Raw genomic sequence first — 18,971 nt, forward strand, 5'->3', positions numbered from 1 at the left:
TAGAAAATAGGTATTATGAAAAACTTCTACATGGATTTTAATTTTTTTAGCCAGAATAAACTCATACTTTAATTTTAATTTTCCACAGACTTTTTGAACTCCTCTTGTAAGTACTTGATGCCACCAATATAACAAGTATACTGGTCTTGAAGTTATTCCATTAGGAATAAGAAAATTTTTTCCTGATTTCTAAAATACTGTCCGGAGACCTAAAACAAAGTAGGCAAAAACAAGAACAAAATATTCATACATATTCTCACTTGTTTTGGAAGGTCAGAATCTACTTCTTGGAAAATTATATCCCATAAGCTAGTTCAACATAGGGTGAGACAAGTTTAGCCCTGATATTCAAAATAGCATGTAAAGGTTCCTCTAAGAATGTCAAGTTCATAAAAAGGCACAGTGAAACCACTTGTGTTTTTCTTGAAAGAAGTTCTTGGGCAGTATCAATCCAGCCCAAGGGAGCAATGAGGCTGGAGAATTTCTAAGTACTTGACATCAACAGCTAAACTGACCTTCTCAATGGTGGTTTCCATTATTTTTACACTTCCGATATTTTTACAGACAAATCAATCTCTACACAGATACATTTGTAACAAATCATTGCCAATCATTGATGTTTACAAACCTGACTCATGATGACCAGAATACACAAAGAATCCCTGCACTATCTCTGTCCCTCTGCTTTCTGGCTCCTCCCTGACATATGTCTATCCCTGTTCTCAGGTTCTGCTTCTGGTACTCACTATTTAAAAACAAACAAACAAACAAAAAACACTTGAAGATTTTAGAGAATTTTGGTGGAATCAGAAATGGGGGATGTAAAACAGTCATGACAAAGTGGGAAAATTTAGGACACATAGAGTCTGAGACAGGGCAGCTCTGTCTACATTATGCCCCTGCTTCTGAAACAGTTTTTGGTACATTGCTTGATTTGTTTTTACTTCTCTGTGTTATATTGCCAGAAATATCTCCCATGAGAGATTTATTTGAATTTAAATATTTTTTTAAAAAATATACACGTATGTTGATGAGCCAATATACAGTATATTCTGGATGGAAAATCTCATTTTGCATGCTATAATGATGTATAATGAATGAATGTAAATAAAAAATATATACTACAAATACTTCAGAGTGCTAAAGGCTTTCAGTAATTTACACATTAGTGTGAAATTATTGAATTGCCTGTTTTTGACTCACTGCATTTTGATCAGTAATAAAGACAGAAATCTAATTTCAGAATAAAGGCGTAGAAAACTAATTTCAGAATAAAGGTGTAGAAAACTGCCTGCATGTGGCTACTCCTTAAACCCACCAAGATAATGTTTAAGTGGCTAAAAAAGTGGTGTTGGGCCTTACGACAAGAGAGGTTCCAATCCCGAGCCTGGTCAGCTTGAAATATGCCAGGTATGCATGTGCGTACTCGGGATCTGGTGGTTGGGGGACTAGAGGAAGAGGACTGTTGTGTGACTAGACCCTCTGGAGGGCACTCATCTCTCTCTCTCTCACACACACACACACACACACACACACGTGAGCACATTATGATAAATAACAGGGAAAAATTCCAACTTTTAAAAGATATTTTATTTGAGGAATGGCAAATTTATCATGCTCTTCCTTTCAGTGAGACCACATCTCAGCTCTTTTGCTGCAAAACAATGTGAAAATTAGAAAAATTAAAGAAACTTCACTTTCATTACATGGAGGTGGAAAGTGGAGTAGGACAACAATTTCTCACCCTATGGTTTTAACTGTGGAGAAAGAAAATTTATCTTTGGTTACAGCTGTTTTTCAGAGTGTAGGAAAGATGACAATGCAAAGTAGAGGCAGGTGGCACAGTTAACTAACTCATCTGTCACACTCGCTCCCCAGAAACAGCTGTGTAATTACCAAAGAACATTAACTTTGGGACACTGATATTTATGACCAGAGTTCAGTCACTTCTGCACTTTGTGTATCTTTTCTTTTTTTTTAAGCTCATTTACTTTTAAGAGAGAGAGAGGGTCTCACTATACTGAAAACCTCCTCTCCATCTCCCAGTCAGCCAGGATTATGAGCACAACCGGTGTGTTCATGTTGACCTCAGATTCAAACCTGGGCCTCTCATGTGGCTCCATCATAGTTGGGCTGTACTCTGTATATCTTTTTTATTTTTTAAGAATTATTTATGGGACTAGCAGGTGGCATGCTGGTAAGGCACAAGACATTCCCACATGGCTGCCCACGGTTTGAGTCCTGGACTTGGTGGCTTGCTTTCTCAATTTCCCACTCCACTCCCTGTCTCTGTCTCTCTCTGGTCAAAGTAAAATAAATGAATGAATAAATAAAAATATTTTAAAGAATTATTTCATTTATCATTATTATTATTATTATTTTAATTTGCTATGAGGCACACATGCTTACCAGAGAGAGGTAGAGAGAAATAGAGGGAAGGTAAGAAAGCAAGCCACCAGATCCAGAACTGAAAATCCAGTAAGTAATGTGGATGTGGAATCTAGTGCTCCTACCACCATGCCACCTGATAACCCACACTTTTTTAAAGTTTATTCCTTCCATGAGAAAGAGAGACAGAAAGATAGATAGAGAGAGACAGAGATAGCATATCTCCGACGGGGTTTTAACACTGTGATCCATGCCAAGCATCAACCAGTCCTAGGTCATGGGCACATACATGCCTAGCATACTCAGGAAGGTCTCCAAACATGGACATCAAGCCTCCCCATGTGAATTAGCCTTGCACAGTGTCATGTTTTACTTCAGTGGCATTACTCAGCCCTGAGTAAAGTATATTTTGATGGAGCTTTCCTGGACATTTAACATCTTTAGGACCCTGCTATATTGTTCATAGTCCAAATCTGTTTATATCACCTGGTTGGGTCCTGCCCATGAGCTGTGCTAGCCCAGTGGGTTGTATCTTCCACAGGTGATTTAAGGTCATGGCACATGCTGACTAAGATTCTCTGCTTGACTAAACTTTAATTAGGCTCCTGAACCTTCTCTGAGGTCCATATGAGCTCTTCCTTGTAAATGCTCCAAATAAGTCAGTTGAGCAAGAATCCCAGTCCTCCATATCTGATCACTCTCAGTATCTGATCAGACTCCTCATCCTACACTATCCCCCAGATGATGTCTGCTCAACCTGGCCTGTTTTCAGCAAGAAACCTGTGAGGTTAGTTTAGCCAGAATCCTCTTTCCTTCTGATATTTTTAAAGCATTTTTCTATCCATTAACTCCTACCCTGCTCCTTGACTATAAATTCCCACTTGCCACAATTCAGAATGGAGCCCAATTTTTCTCCCACTGCGAAATCCCATTGCTGTGGTTCCTATATCTGTTCTGAAGTACATTATCAAGTGTCACTGAATAATTTTTTCTTTATTAATGCCTAAATTAAAAAGCCATAGGACATATTGTCTTGATGGCTACAATATTATTAATCCCTGTCCCAAGTTCATAACACAAAAATTCAACAGTGGAGAGACCTAGAAACCTTAGGAAATCATTATTTCCCAACTCTTGTAAGAAATGATGTATTAGTAATCCAAAGAAGTTTTTAAAAATTCATGGAAAATGTTTATTGTGGAAAAAGCTTTGCATGGATTTCAAAATGTTTTTGCAACAAACCAAACCAGTACAAACAATTCCATTTATCCACAAACTTTGAAATCCTCTGGTACTTCTTAAGCCCCATGCCTAGGCAACCTAACACAAAGAGAGTAACTTTTAGAAGGTTCTACAGAGTAAATATTTGCAGACTACTGTTTTGTTCAATGTGTTTCTAAAAGCATTGCAGAAATGTGTATTCTGCTTTACTTGTAAATGTGCATATTCTCTAAACACAATCTTACCATATATTTCTAATCACTTTCAGCTGTCATCTGTGCTGCACAGGTCTATGGAGTAAGAGAATTTATTACAACAATGGATGCTGCTATTCATTCAAGACACAGAGGAAACTCGTGTAATCAGCAAGGGCAATAAAACAAACCAATATAAAAGCCTTACACTTTTCAGATATGGCATGTTTAAAAACCCTTTTTTTTTCTTTTTTCTTTTTTAAGAGAGATTTTTATTATAGGGTCTGTGCACTTGCTGGAAAGACAGAGAGAGACAGAAAGTGAGAAATCACCCCCCTGGAGGAATGGTCATCTGCAATCCCTTCTTCTCCATTCTCCTCTCAGGATTTTGGGCACACAAACACGCACACCTGGAGTTTTAAGCCACCAGGTTCAGGACTTAAACCACTGTCAACTACATGGGAGTCCAGCAACATAACCATTATACCAACTGCTGGTCCCTAAAAGTACTATTTAATAACTCAGAGAAGAATATGTTTGGTTGGTAGATAGATCTAGTAACAGCTTGAAGAATATAGTGGCCACATATGTCTAGTGACTGTATATTTTTAACCATACAACTGGGCTGTGTTTCTAAGACAAATGTTTAACACAGGTGTGGCTTAGTACTTCTTGGCCCTGGGAAATACTTCTAAAACTTTCAGGTAGCTGAAGGAAGAAGGAAGGACCTAAACATTCTAAAATAATTTATCATGATTCATAGAATACTGTATAAAACACAGTGCTTTATTCTCTAAGATACTACTTTTTATTTTAAATAATAACAGGCAGTTTCTATCTTACATTTGCTGGTACAGGCTGGAAACTGCTGCCCCAGACCAGTGGACAGAATAACTCTGCTTCACTCACAGCTGCTGCCGTGAGGGTTTGTTTCAAAGGCACTTCCTATCCTTTTGGCAATGCTATACGCTGCTGAACTTCTCCACTGTGGATCCCAGGCAGAGATCCATGTGGTAGTAGTGCTGGAAATTATGGCATGGAAGAAGTAACAAGAAGCAGAATATACTTGGGGGAACCAGCAGTTAGCGTAATGGCTATGTCGCTGGACTCCCACGTAGTCGACCGCGGTTCGTGTCCCGGACCCGGTGGCTTAAAACTCATGCTGGGCGCGTGTGCGTGCGTGCCCAAGATCCCGAGAGGAGAATGGAGGAGAAGGGATTGTGGCGTGACCATCCCCCCTGGGGGGTGATTTCTCGCTTTCTGTCTCTATGTCTCTGTCTGTCTGGCGAGCGCAAGCGCCCTACAGTGAAAATCTCTCTCTCAAAAAAAAAGAAAAAAAAGAAGCAGAATATACTTCCCTTAGCATCACCTTCCAGGGCTTCTCCTCTGTCTCAGTTTAGTAGCTATCTAGCTATCTTTTTTTTTTTTTTTGGAGAGGTTTTTGCTATAGGGCATGTGCGCTCACCAGAGAGAGGCAGAGAGACAGAAAGCGAGAAATCACCCCCAGGGGGGTTGGCCACGCCGCAATCCCTTCTCCTCCATTCTCCTCTCGGGATCTTGGGCACGCATGCACACACGCCCAGCGTGAATTTTAAGCCACCAAGTCTGGGACTCGAACCACAGTCAATTACATGGGAGTCTAGCAACATAGCCATTATGCTAACTACTGGTCCCTCAGTTTAGTAGCTATCTTTCAACCAAGGTACCAGTTTGTTTGCCAGATCTCTAGCCCCTGTTCTATTTTGACTCTATGCAGTCCTCTGATAGTCCTTAATTAGTTCTTAGCTTTTCTAATTAGATTACAGGAAATTCACTAAACATAAGTGGTCTCCAAAGTATGGATATACATTCCTCAAGACCCATCTCTTATCTGTCACATTCCAACACTCTTTTGAGAAAAATTTAAAATTATTGATAAGAGACTATTATGTAAAGTATTTTTTCTTAAAAACATCTTTTATTCAATAATAGTCTTTCATTCATGCATGAATATGACAGAGAAAAATGAGCATCATCCACAGGGTCTGGTCATACCACAATCTCCTTCCTCCTGTTTACCAGTCCATCAGATCCTGGGTACTCACATGCATGCCTAGCATGTTTCAGGCTGACCAGGCTGGGGATTCAAACTGTCATCACCATGTGGGATCTAGCTTTTCTTGAGCAATGCATTGTGTTAACAGAGCAAGCCCTATAAAGTCCTTTTGTTCATTATCTATTTCTTATAATTACTAGTGAAAACTTTTAGAATCTTGCAGACAGAAGAGATGTCCTTGATGGAATTGTTTTTGTTATATCTAGGATTCAAGAAATGAAAGAATAGCAATAGTTCAAAGCAAAAAAGGTAGCTATGGAGAAGGTACCATGATGCCCAAACGTTGGTGCTCTCAGAGAAAGGAAGAGAATGACTAGAAGGTGGACTAAGGTAAAAAACACTTTAGAAATTTCTACTTAACAGATAGTCATTATTCTTGACTATTTAATTCTTGATATCTTGAAACCCATCAACATTTTGTGGTGTGAATGTATCTCCATCTTCCTTTCTAGCATTAACATAGTGCCAAAACCACTGTTCACATGTGTCTGAGTAACAACTCCTGTCACTACCTCATGAGAGAAAGGAGCCCCTACCAGCTGGAATAACCAGAACATACCACAATTTCAAACATGTCTTGAGTATCTTTTTCTGGAAAGGTTTTTGCTATAGGGCATGTGCACTCGCCAGAAAAACAGAGACAGAAAGTAAGAAATCACCACTCAGGGGTATGGCCACACCGGTCCCTTCTCCTCTATTCTCCTCTCAGGATCTTGGGCACACACGCACACATGCCCAGCATGAGTTTAAGCCACCACCAGGTCCAGGACTCAAACTGCGGTTGACTACATGGAAGTCCAGCAACATAGCTATTATGCCAACTGCTGGTCCCTTGAGTATCTATTTTTCAGTTACTATGCTGAGCATTATGGTTACAGAGATAAGTGATACAGTTTGAACATCACATTGCTTCAAGTCCAATGAAGGAGGAAAAGAAACATAAAAGCCATCATTGTGATAAATGCTAGAACAAGGTCATTCTGCAGGCAGTCTTAAGAATCTAGTAAACTGAATGTGAATAAAACAGAAGTGAATTCCAAGTCAAAGGAACAACTGATGAAAATACAAGGAATGGGAGAAGGGACTAAAAGGTCCAAAGGTAGCTTATTATGTCTGGGAGCACAGAGTAAAAGTTAGGGAAGACCAGAGATGAGAGACTGAAGAAGCACGTACAGCTGGATTTTGAATGGCATTGTCTACCATATACAGAAATTTTAGTTTCTATCAAAGGCAGTGTGAAGACACTGAATAATTGTCAATAGAACAGAGATATAATCAGATTTCACTTTTTGAATGACTGTCTTCTGGGGTTAGCAGGTGGCGTGGTGGTTAAGGTGCTGAACTTGCATATGGCTGACCGCAGTTTGAGTCCTAGATCTGGAGACTTGAAAATCACACCAGGCATGTGTGTGTGCAAGCCCCAAATCCCAAGAGAAGAGTGGAAGAGAAGGGATTGTGGTGTGGACATCCCCTCAGGGTGTGATTTCTTACTTTCCCTCTCTCTGGCAAGTACATGTGCCCTAAGGTAAAAACCTAAAATAAATAAATAACTATTTTTGCATTTTGGATATTGGATAAAGGGTATTTGATATCAAAGGCAGGGAGACTAGTTAATTCAGCTATATTTCAAGTGAGGGATGTCCAATCTAGGACAGTGGCATTAGGGATGCAAGAACACTAATGTGCATTAACACATTTTTATAAATGCAGGCAAGATAGATTTGGTGACAGTAAATGTGAGTTTAAGGGAGATGAATGAAACTAAAACCCAGGCTTCTGGGCTGAATAATGAGTTACTTAAAGTAATTTTCACGAAGATAGAAAAATGTAGTAAAGTTTAAGACTTGATATGCTGAGTTTGAGGTACATCAAATCATGTACTCAGAGATGCCAAGACTGGTAGACATAAATGTTTGGATTCAGGGAAAAATGAGGACTGGAAGGTATAGGTTATGGTCTAAAGGTCATAAGAGCAAGCCAGTCTTCTGGTCACCAATCTTCTCTGCTCAAGCCTGTCCTGCCTCTTCCCTACTACAAATGAGTCTGTGAACTAAGCATAGATCAAAAGCTGTTCCTGAGTCATTAGCTTTAGAAATGAGCCTGACCTACTCTCTTAAACTGAGAACAGACAGGCCAGTAAAAACTCAGATTTTCAACTTTACTTGGTGCTCCTTTGGCTGTGGCTCACTGTTAAATATTCTTCTTAGCCTTGGCAACCTGGCTGACATTTACAATTTGAACTTGGACTTCTTACTGTTTCTGCCAACCTGACTTCAACCATCCCCTTAGCCAATTTATGAAACATAGCCTATGCTGGCCCAGGTGGTGTTTTTTTCATAAATATTAAAAGGAAAAATGTGTATCATATGGCATTCACTGTCTTAGAGCAGAGGCTACCTTTGTATGAATTAGATAAAGTACCTTTTGCAGATGGCAGCTCTGACCTGAGCTAAGGCTCCTGTTTTTGATGAGAGTACGTAAGCCCAGTTTTGATACTAAATCATTCTGTATCTTATACTGAAGTACCATCAACAGCTATCATGCATCTTTTTGTCCCTAGGGAAGTGATATCTGACAGTAGATTTGAGTAGTCCTAACAATAAAGAAGACCGTATTGCAGACTTTGGGAATTTTCATTTGAAAGTATGTAGAAGTCTTAATAAGTAACAAGGGTTAAGCACCTTTATCCTCCATCCCCTGCACAGATTGCCCATGAGAACACTGCCTAGAGTTAGGGCAAGCCTAGCTCTCTGGATTTTGCTAGAACAGAGTTTCCTGTTTGATAGCCAGAACCATGTTCAGAAGTAAATAAATGTCTCTCAGCAGGTTATATAGGGTAGTGAATTCTATCAGGTACTTAGTGGGTGAAACTGAGTTTTTCAGGCTAGTTTGAGAAAACAATAGAGTGTTAGTAATTCAGATGAATGAATATGCATTAGGTTGAAGGATTTGTTTCCTGTCTTGAAAGAAATTTAGCCAATTGCAAATTGTCTCTGCTATGAAGTCTCTGAGCTCCTCTGGTATGTTTAAAGGAACTAGATATGGATCTTTGGAAATGATTCCCTAGACTAGGAAAACAGTAAAAGAAGCTTTTGTAATCCATTTATCAGCTGCCTAAAGATTCACAGCACAGCTTCAAAAATATGCCTCTGCCAAAAGGGCCCTGCTTATTTCCAAGAGAATATCTTGGAAGGAATGCCCATGACACATATTGGTGATGAAAACAGATGACAGAAAAAGATTTTCAAAGGCTATACAGATCCTGTAACATCTGAAGAGATATATTTCTCTTCACTTCCTGTGTCATTTAAGAATTGACTAAAGACAGATTATGATTTTGTGAATGGACAAGAAAATTAAATACCCTCAAATTTTTATATAATTATTAATAAGTTATCCTGTCCCTATCTTGAATGAACTAATTTGGAAATAAATTATCTGCCCAAGGATAATTAAGAGCTTATTCTAAAAACAAAGGAATAAGAAAGAAAAAAAAATACTGTTAGGAAAGTTGCTAAGATAGGTCCCCAATGCCTTCTTAATAAATTACTTTCCCTTAAAGAAGCAATACACAATGAACTATAGCATCATGTTAAAAATAATGGTTTTCTCTTTTTTAACTTACACTGTTAGCCTTAAAAAAAAAAATCAATTGATGTACAAGAAGTTCTTTCTTCTTGGCTTGAGGAATAGTCTAAGAAGGTAGTCTTGTGCAAAACTCTGGTATATCCACCAGCCATTTATCAAAGTGACACAAGATGTGGATCACAGTAAATATAATTACTACATATTACACTTTTCTTTTATTATTTTTAATTAGAATGCATTTTTTAAAAAATTAAGCTTTATTTAAATAAAAACAGAGAGATTGTGGTCATCAAAGAGACAGACACAGAAAGCGAGAAATTACCCCCAGGGGGATGGCCATGCCACAATCCCTTCTCCTCCATTCTCCTCTTGGGGTTTTGGGCATACATGGACATGTGCCTCCCATGAGTTTAAGCTGCCAGGTCTTGAACCACGGTTGACTACGTGGGAGTCCAGTGATGTAACCATTTCACCATCTTCTGGACCCAAGCTTTAATTTTTAAAGTAATTTTAGGTTTGCAGCAGAATTAAGAGGAAGATATGAGGTTTCATATTTATCCCCAAGCCCCCAATATGCACATTCTCTCCCACCATCAGAAGCTTCCACCACAATGTTACATTTGTTGTAACTGATGAACCTCCACTGACACCTCATCATCACCCAAAGTCCACAGTTCATATTAGGAGTCACTCTGGGTGGTGTACATTCATGGATTTCAACAAATGTATTATGACATATATCCACCATTATATTGTACAGAATAGTTTCACTGTCCTAAAACCCTTCTGTTCTCTGCATATTCATTTTTCTACCTGACACCTGCAACCACAGATTTTTTTTTCCTCCTTAATTTTTTCTTGCTCAGAATGTCACATATTTGGAATCATATTATATGTAGCTTTCAAAGACTGACTTACACTAAGTAATATGCATTACCTTTTTTAAAAGGTAGCACAAAAATTTTCCAGAGCCTTGTGTGTTGGCACAGAGTACAGTCATAGGGATCCTGGAGATCAAGACTTAGCTGCTAGTTTTGTTCCTTTGGGTAACTCACATTTATTCAGCCTTGGTTTCCTCATCTTTTACGTGAGAATAACATTAACTTAGCATATCCCACTAACTTTATTATGTTGTTGTGAAGATCAGTGTTTTGTTTTGTTTTTAGAAAATGAAGGTAGTAATGTCTTATAGCATTGTTGTATGGACTAAATAGTCAAAGAATGCAGAGTGTAGCTATGTACCAGGAACATATCACATATTTAATAATGGTAGATAACCATGTTGTTTTCATTATAATGTGTGTTGAATATTTTCTATTTTTCCACATTGCTTTGTGAAGCACAATTTCTAAAGAAAGTATCAGTGGAGAGCCCTTCCCTCCTAGTATGATTTAGCATGATAGAATAATGGCAATTACTTAAAGAGTATTTAATGTTAGTAGCCAATTTTTGTAGATATGTTCCCCAGACTCATGCCTCTTTTCTGGACCCTTGAACAATGGGAAATAGATTGTCTCACAGGAATATTTTTAATTATAGTTAAGGAAAATTGCAACTACAGCATGAAGTTTCAATAATAGTGGAGAAATTATTTGAAGTGTATACAACTCATGGCTATAGCTCTGCCCATCACAACCATTTTGTCTTAACAGCGAAAGTATTTTTCCAGTTTTGTAAATATTAGCAACTGTATGTGTTTTTATTACGAATGTCCTTATGGTATAATGAAAAACAGGTCTACCCTAATGTTAAATTTAAACAAAAAATAGAATGTGTGAATAGGGCTACTTTACTTTGGTGAATAGCACTATGAGTAAGACTCAAACCCCCCATCAGAGTATTCTGTAATAAAGCCACTTACTTTAGTTTTTGGTCGAGCTCCAGTTGACATTTGGTTTGGCACACCATTAAGAATCTGAATGTGTCCAGTTTTATTTTTACAAATTCGTTTCTTCTGATAATATATTTTAAAGATTTTTCTCCAGGTTTATAGCATTCTGTAGAAAAAAATATGCATACAAAGAACTATTCTCAGGCAATAATTCAAGAAAATTATTATTATGTCAATAAAAACACATTAAGATCCAAAATGGTTCTACAAATGAACATAAAATGTAAGAATACAGATACTGCTTGAATTACAAATGGGGTGACAGCCTGATAAACCCATGTTAAGTTAAAAATATTGTTAAGTGAAAATGCATTTAATACCTAACTTACCAAACAAACATCATAGCCAGCCTAGCCTACCTTAAACATGCTCAGTACAGACCTAACAGAAAACATATTTTACAATAAAACATTGAATATCTTTTTTGGGGGAGAGATTTTTGCTATAGGGTGCATGCACTCACTGAAGAGACAGAGACAGAGAATGCAAGAAATCATCCCCCAAGGGGGATGGCCACTCTGCAATTCTTTCTCTATTCTCTTCTTAGGACTTTGGACACACTTCCACATGTGCCCAGCATGAGTTTCAAGCCTTTAGGTCCAGGACTTGAACGGGGGTTGGCCATATGGGAGTCTAGCAGCGAGACCATTATGCTAGTTGCTGGTTTGGCATTAAATATCTTATTTAATTTACTGAATAATGTACTTGAAGTAAAATATAGAATGGTTGTATGGGTACCCAAAATACAATTTATACTGAATGAATGTCGCTTTTGCTCAGTCATAAAGTTGAAAAATCACAGTTCTAACCATCTTAGATTAGGAAAATCTGTATTTTAAAATATTAATAATTTTCCTATTAATATTTAGGCTTCCCAAGCCCTAATAAAGTCTAAAAACTTGTCAGTGTCAAAAATCTTCAGTACACATTATAATGAAAACAGTATTCAGGCCAGCAGGTGGCATGGAGGTTAAGGGCTCTGGACTCCCACCTGGCCAACCACAGTTCAAGTCCTGGACCTGGTGGGTCATTTTCTCACTTTCAGTCTCTCTCTTTCTCTCTCTCTCTCTTCCCCTTTCTGGGCATATTTAAATAAATTTTTAAAAAGATAATTAAAAAAAATAAAAACAAACAAACAAAAACAGTATTGTTAGCTACTATTACTAAATATGTAATGTGTTCCAGGTATAGAGCTACAGTCTGTGCTCTGTGCTCATTGTCAATGTCAGTTTATAAACCAAAAAGGATTTTAGGTAAAATACTGTACTATATTGCTGTATTTTAAAACCTTTTATAAATCAAAACTGAATATGTATTATTCATAAAAATTTGTCAAGTAAAAAACTAATACTAATACATATTAATGGTATATAATATAATGCTTGAAAATACATATAAAACAAGGAATGGTTAAATAAAGCTACAATTAACTTACTGCTTCACATATTTATTTTTTCATTTGTGGTGAGAGCACTTTGAATCTATTCTTTAGCAATTTTTTAAGATTATAGTACAATATATCACTAACTATAGTTACTGTGGTTATAATACCTCTTGAACTCATTCCTCTTGTCTATATAAAATTTTGTATCCTTTGAACACCAAAAGTCTTAAAAATTTAAATAATAAAATGTGATTCAGACAGAATAACGTTATTCTTTTAAATCTTATAATCTCAGTCCATAGGTTGTGGTGGGGAACGAAAAAGCTTGACACGTGTTCTTCTTTTTACAGAAGTAAATTATTAGAATATGGCAAAAATGCAGTTTTGTCTTCCATCATCAATTTGTTGTAAAACCTCCAAAATGCAACAAATCACTTTTATTTTTTTTTTTTTTAAGAATGAAACTAGAACTCTTGGCTGTCAAATGACATAGCAATAATGTAGATGTGAATGACTCTTGTACTTCCAAAAGTAAACTAGCCCCATCTGTTGCAAAAATGTATCATGACTTTTCCAACAAGGCAACAGTAGCCTCTATTGCAATGTTCTCCCTTGGTCTACTCCATCTGGAAAATGGAGAAAGTTCTGTAGAAGTAAGAAAATTTGGAAACACAATTTTTTCATTTAACTAAAATTTTACTCATTTCAAGTTGTTCCTTGGGGTAAGGACAGGGAAGATAAACAGACTTGTATATGAATGTAACACTGTCAAGTCTTACTTTGCCTGTAAAACAATACTTTTTGACATTTATTCAATACTTTGTGCCTAACAAATTTAGCTATTGGAATGAGAGTACATAGGAATATGCCAAGTCTATGTCGAATATTTAAATGTACTGTTTGGAAATTATTTTTCTCATACATTTGTTATTTGCAACAACTTCCTTTATGGGAGGATGGGGGAAGAATTGGAAATGATGAAAATGTAAAGTAATTATGATGGTAGCTAAAACTTTTTTGCAGGTATTATGTTACTTGTTTTATATATTTACTTCTCTTTGAGACAATCTCTGAATTTGTTCTTTTTTACAAAAATTTACTAGCTCCAAAAATGTGTCTGTGAAGAGTATGAAGAATTTAAGAATGTATATACACTTCTGCCCTTGACTAAAGGCCATGAGGAAGATTATAGGGCCATGTTCTATTTCAAAAACACAGCAACTTCAAAAATTTTAAGCTCTTAGAATTGAAAAAACTAGGGACAAATTAGACTATACTGAAAATGCAGCAAGGAAGCTGACTAGTACTGCATTCTTCTGATTACTGATAATGCCTATTTCTGAGAGCTGGTGGAAACACAGTTTGACAAGTATCTAAAAGAACACTTGCTATGGGCTTAATTATGAACTGAGGATGATATTAGTACCTATTTCAATAGGTTTGTTGTGTAATGCATAAAAAAAAAAGTAAGTACTGCTGCTGCTGCTGTTATGTTACAAGTCTGGGATAGTTCTCACTTTGGAAAGTTAAGGTCTATCTTCAGAAAAATTAGCATTCAGTTAGCATTCACTGACAGAATTTTATTTTATTATTTTAGTTTATTTTATACATTCAATTACTGTAGATCACTACAGCTCAATGACAGAATTTTAAACAAATAACCCTGTGTATGATACTTTCACGTTTACTATCTAACTTTTTCCCCCCAGAGATGGTGTATTGTTTCCCTAAAACTCTGTTTTGCTGTCTGATATAAGAATTCCTAAGGAGGATATGTTTCTTGACTGGAATCACATAGCCAATGGGAGGTAAAAATCCCTTGATTCTTCTATGATTTCTGTACTGTATTACTCTTTGTATGCTAGCCCATCTGCACTTCCAGAACTCCCCTTGTCTAAATACCAGCAAGAGTCTCTTGCATAGTAGAACTTCCTTCAGCTGGCTAAGGGGCTTGGGATCCTAACACTATGGATAATAAATACCTGTGGAGATTAGAAAATAGTTTTATCTGCAGGAACAAATTGATCATTATGACCCAGAAGTATTATAAGGTTCCCAAGATACACGCACAATTCTTTGTAGCACTTATTGAATGTATGCAAAGGCTCTTCACATTTTTGATGCTGTTATAAGTAGTATCTTTTCTTTAAAAAAATTGTATTTTCTGTGTCCTGTAAATTGTTGATATACAGAAGTTCCATTAACTTGTCTTTATCCATAAAAACTTGTAAGTTCCCTTTGTAATTTTAGTATTTTAAATATTTTTATTAAGTATATATGAATATAAAAAATTACCCTCTGAAAAGTCTTTGTAATCTTACACCTGGGACTAATGACAATTTTGTTTCCTTTCCACTCCTTGTACTTTTCTTTCATTTTCCAAATGACACTAGCCAGGATCTCCAGTTAATACTAGCTAGAATGGGATCAGCAGATGGCGTAATGGTTACATCACTGGACTCCCATGTAGTAGACCGTGGTTCGAGTCCTGGACCCAGTGGGTTAAACTCACACCGGGTGCATGTTTGTGCGTGCCCAAGAACCCAAAAGAAGAATGGAGGAGAAGGGACTGTGGTGTGGCCATCCCCTCTGGGGGGTGATTTCTTGCTTTCTGTTTTTGGCAAGTACACACGCCCTATAGCAAAAATCTCTCAAAAAAAACAAAACAAAACGAACAACAAAAAACTAGCTAGAAGTAATAATCCTAATCTTGTTTCTGATTTTAAGGTGAATGCTTTCAATGTTCCTCCATTTTTAAAAAAATTTTTGCCAGAGGGCACATGTACACGCCAAACAGAGAGAAAGTGAGAAAGCCCTCCTGTGGGGCAGAGTCATGCTGCCATCCTCTCTTTTCTATTTCTTCTTCCCTTCAGGATTTTGGGCATACATGCATGCACATGCACCTGGTGTGATTTCCAAGCCATTGTGGACTTGAATCCAGTGTGGGATCTAGCTGCCCTAACCACAGGCCAACACAAGCATAAATGTAATACTAGTGAGGCCACCAGGTGCTGGATGCCCACATAGCCAGCTGTGGTTTGCGTCCCGGTCCTGGCAGCTTGAAAAACAAAAAAACGAAAAACACCAAGTTCATGTACATGCATGTGTGCTTAGAATCTCAAGAAGAGAATGGAGAAGAGGGGATTACAGTGTGGCTATCCCCCCGAAGGTGGGAGTTCCTTTCTCTTTCTCTCTCACTCTCTTTGTCTGTCTCTCTCTGGTGAGCTCAAACATCCTATGGCAAAAACCTAAAAAAATAAAAAATAAACATCAAAAAAATAAACATATGTGATACTGGCTATACTTTTTTTTTGTTTTCTGGCTATATAGATTTTTGTTCGTAATCAGGTAGTTCCATTCCTGTGGTCAAAACTTTTTGAACTTTTTTAAAGGTTCATTCACCTATGTCTTTATTTGTGAGTAAGAAAGAGAAAGACAGCACCCCAAACAGGTTCCTAATGTCAAAATCCACCATCCCCAGCCAGTCCTAGGTAATGTATGTGTGTACCCAGTGTACCCAGGGAGGTTTTCAGACACAAACTTGGAACCTTTCCCTGTGAGTCAGCTTCAAAGATTATCATGTTTTGCCATTATCAGCTCCTGATCAAAAATTTTAATATGAAAGATGTTGAATTTTACTAGGTTCTTTTTCTCTATTAAGATGATCAGATTTTTCTCAATTTTTGAATTACATTAATTAACCTAAACCAACCATGATTTGATACATGCATTATATTATTAAAGTACACTTTCAGTCTCTAAGATTATTTATCATAATGAATGTTGGAATTTATCAAATGCTCTCTAGATAATCACTTATCAAAAACTACAGTAAGGGAACCAGCAATTAGCGTAATGGCTATGTCGCTGGATTCCCACGTAGTCGACCATGGTTTGTGTCCCGGACCCTGTGGCTTAGAACTCACGCCGGGCGCGTGTGCGTGCGTGCCCAAGATCCTGAGAGGAGAATGGAGGAGAAGGGATTGCGGCATGGCCATCCCCCCTGGGGGGTGATTTCTTGCTTTCTGTCACTCTGTCTCTCTGGTGAGCGCAAAAAAAAAAAAAAAACAATGTGAAGAAACTTAAGTACATGTGAAAATTTTCTCAAGCTATACTAAAATAATTTGTATTAAATTAATATTTGGCAATGTTTCTAACCTCACTTCTTCCTGTAACTGAGACTAATCTACTTATCCTGTTCATCAAGAAAGACACTGCTTGATTCTAGATCTGAGAGATGAGAAGTCTTTGTCATTCATATTTTCTGTTGTTAAACACAATATTCCTCTTCTCCATCACAATAACTAACATTTATTTCATGCTTATATTTTACTTTAGGAAAAGTAGGCTACTACCTAAATTCATATCATGATTCCTCTGCTTATTGTCTGTGCCATCTTGGCAAGTTACTTCTCTCATTATTTCTGTCATATAATTGAATAAAAATGTAGATATTAATAGGATCTACTCATGGAGTTTTATTTATTACTTCCCATTAATTTTGAGTGTGTTTTACCCACGTGATTGCCAGGACTTAAGGAAACCAGAGATATAATTGTGAATGTTTTCTATATGAGCTATGACTATACTCTTACTGATGAGTCAAGTACTGCAAAAAAAAAAAAAAAGTCAGAAGTATGGATAAATTTTGCATTCTATTTCTATTTTTAATTGACTTCTATAAAAAATTTAGCATGCATATTTAAAGTACAAAGTTAGTCACTTTCTCTACTCTTTTCTTGATCAATAAACAGACATTTAAAAACAGACAAAATTCACCAGAGACCCAACATGAACAGACTAAGAAAAGAAGTGCCATGCTAATCAAAGAACTCAAATGTCTCTTCCAAATCCAGTGATACGACCCACTGATGTATGGAAGGTAAAAGGGACCCTCAGATAAGAAGCCATGTGTTAAGGAATGTGACTTTTCACTTTAAATAAAGGAAACCCTGTGCATTTGTGTTGTTGTTGCATTTTAAAACTGAAAAGCTAAAAAAAAAAGAGGGAGCCTTTATAAAATCAAAGAGTTTTAAATATGCATAGTAGTCACTAGTATTCATTATTCTCACATGGGAAGGTCCTGGTTCACATTCTGTATATGTCTCTCTGTATATGCCAGATAAGCAGGTAGATCATGGAGTGAAAACCCTGGTGGGAATGCCTGTCTCTCTTTCTCCCTCATAGAAGAAATAAGTAAAATAAGTAAAAAATAAAATTAAAAAAATGATTTTACTTTCAGTAATAGAACTTTAGAATATCTTCTTTGGGATGATATTTAAGCTCAGTAAAAGCTACATGACTTATCTGGATGATCCACTGCTATGTGTAAAGATGGCTCTAAGCACTATAAGTATGTTCTATACAGGATAAGAAAAACAGTTGGTGATAAAAGACAGAAGACAGTGTTATGTTTTCTGTATGGTTTTAAATGTAATCCAGCAGGTAGACATGGGAAATTGACATTTTTTAAAAAAAGATCTCTTCCTTTCCAAATTATTTAATTTGGTCAAGTAATCCTTGTTTTAAAGATGCATGCTTGGTTTTTTTTTCCTTTTATTTATTTATTTTTACATTTTTCCACAAACATTTACTTATCAAAAAATTTTAGCTCATACTCCATAGTTCTTGACAGTTTACAAACAAATTTAAAAATTTCAAAATACTGAATTTTAAAGATAATGTTCATAATATTTCTTATAATTTTGTATAATTTTATGACTCTATAACAACAGAAGCAGTATGGTTTCAAATATATATATATAAGAGTACAGACACTTGGTATATATTAATTGGGGACATACAATGCCTCTCCTTCATAGCATGGCTTGCTTCACTCAGCAGTAAGTCTTCCATATTCATCCACTTCCTTTCAAAAGCCAGGGTTTTGTTGTTTTTTATGGATGAATAGTATTCCATTGAGTATATGTGTCACAGTTTTTCTAACCACTCATCAGTTCCTGGGCATTTAAGTTGTTTCCATGACTTAGCAATTGTGAAAAATGCTGCAATAAACATCGATGTGCAAGCGCACTTTTTCGAATAAGTATTCTTCTGTCCTTCAGGTAGATACCAAGGAGTGGGATTGCTGGATCATATGGTAGTTCTATTTGTAGATTTTTGAGGAATCTCCAAATTGTTCTCCACAGTGGTTGGACCAATTTACATTCCCACCAGCAGTGTAAGAGAGTTCCCTTTTCACCACACCCC

General features: G+C 36.7%; 1 protein-coding gene across 1 annotated transcript in view; it reads right to left on the reverse strand.

Moving 5' to 3' along the window:
• STARD13 (StAR related lipid transfer domain containing 13) overlaps nucleotides 1-18,971 on the reverse strand; it is a gene marked incomplete at its 3' end in the record, with an annotated part of 454,133 nt that overhangs the window by 417,275 nt on the left and 17,887 nt on the right. Inside the window, 1 exon segment of the mRNA XM_014591552.2 lies at nucleotides 11,348-11,483. Within this exon segment, the coding sequence (XP_014447038.1) occupies nucleotides 11,348-11,377 (30 nt within the window).

Source organism: Tupaia chinensis, unplaced genomic scaffold (assembly GCF_000334495.1).
Source record: "Tupaia chinensis unplaced genomic scaffold, TupChi_1.0 Scaffold000597_1, whole genome shotgun sequence".
In the NCBI taxonomy this organism is placed as follows: Eukaryota; Metazoa; Chordata; class Mammalia; order Scandentia; family Tupaiidae; genus Tupaia; species Tupaia belangeri.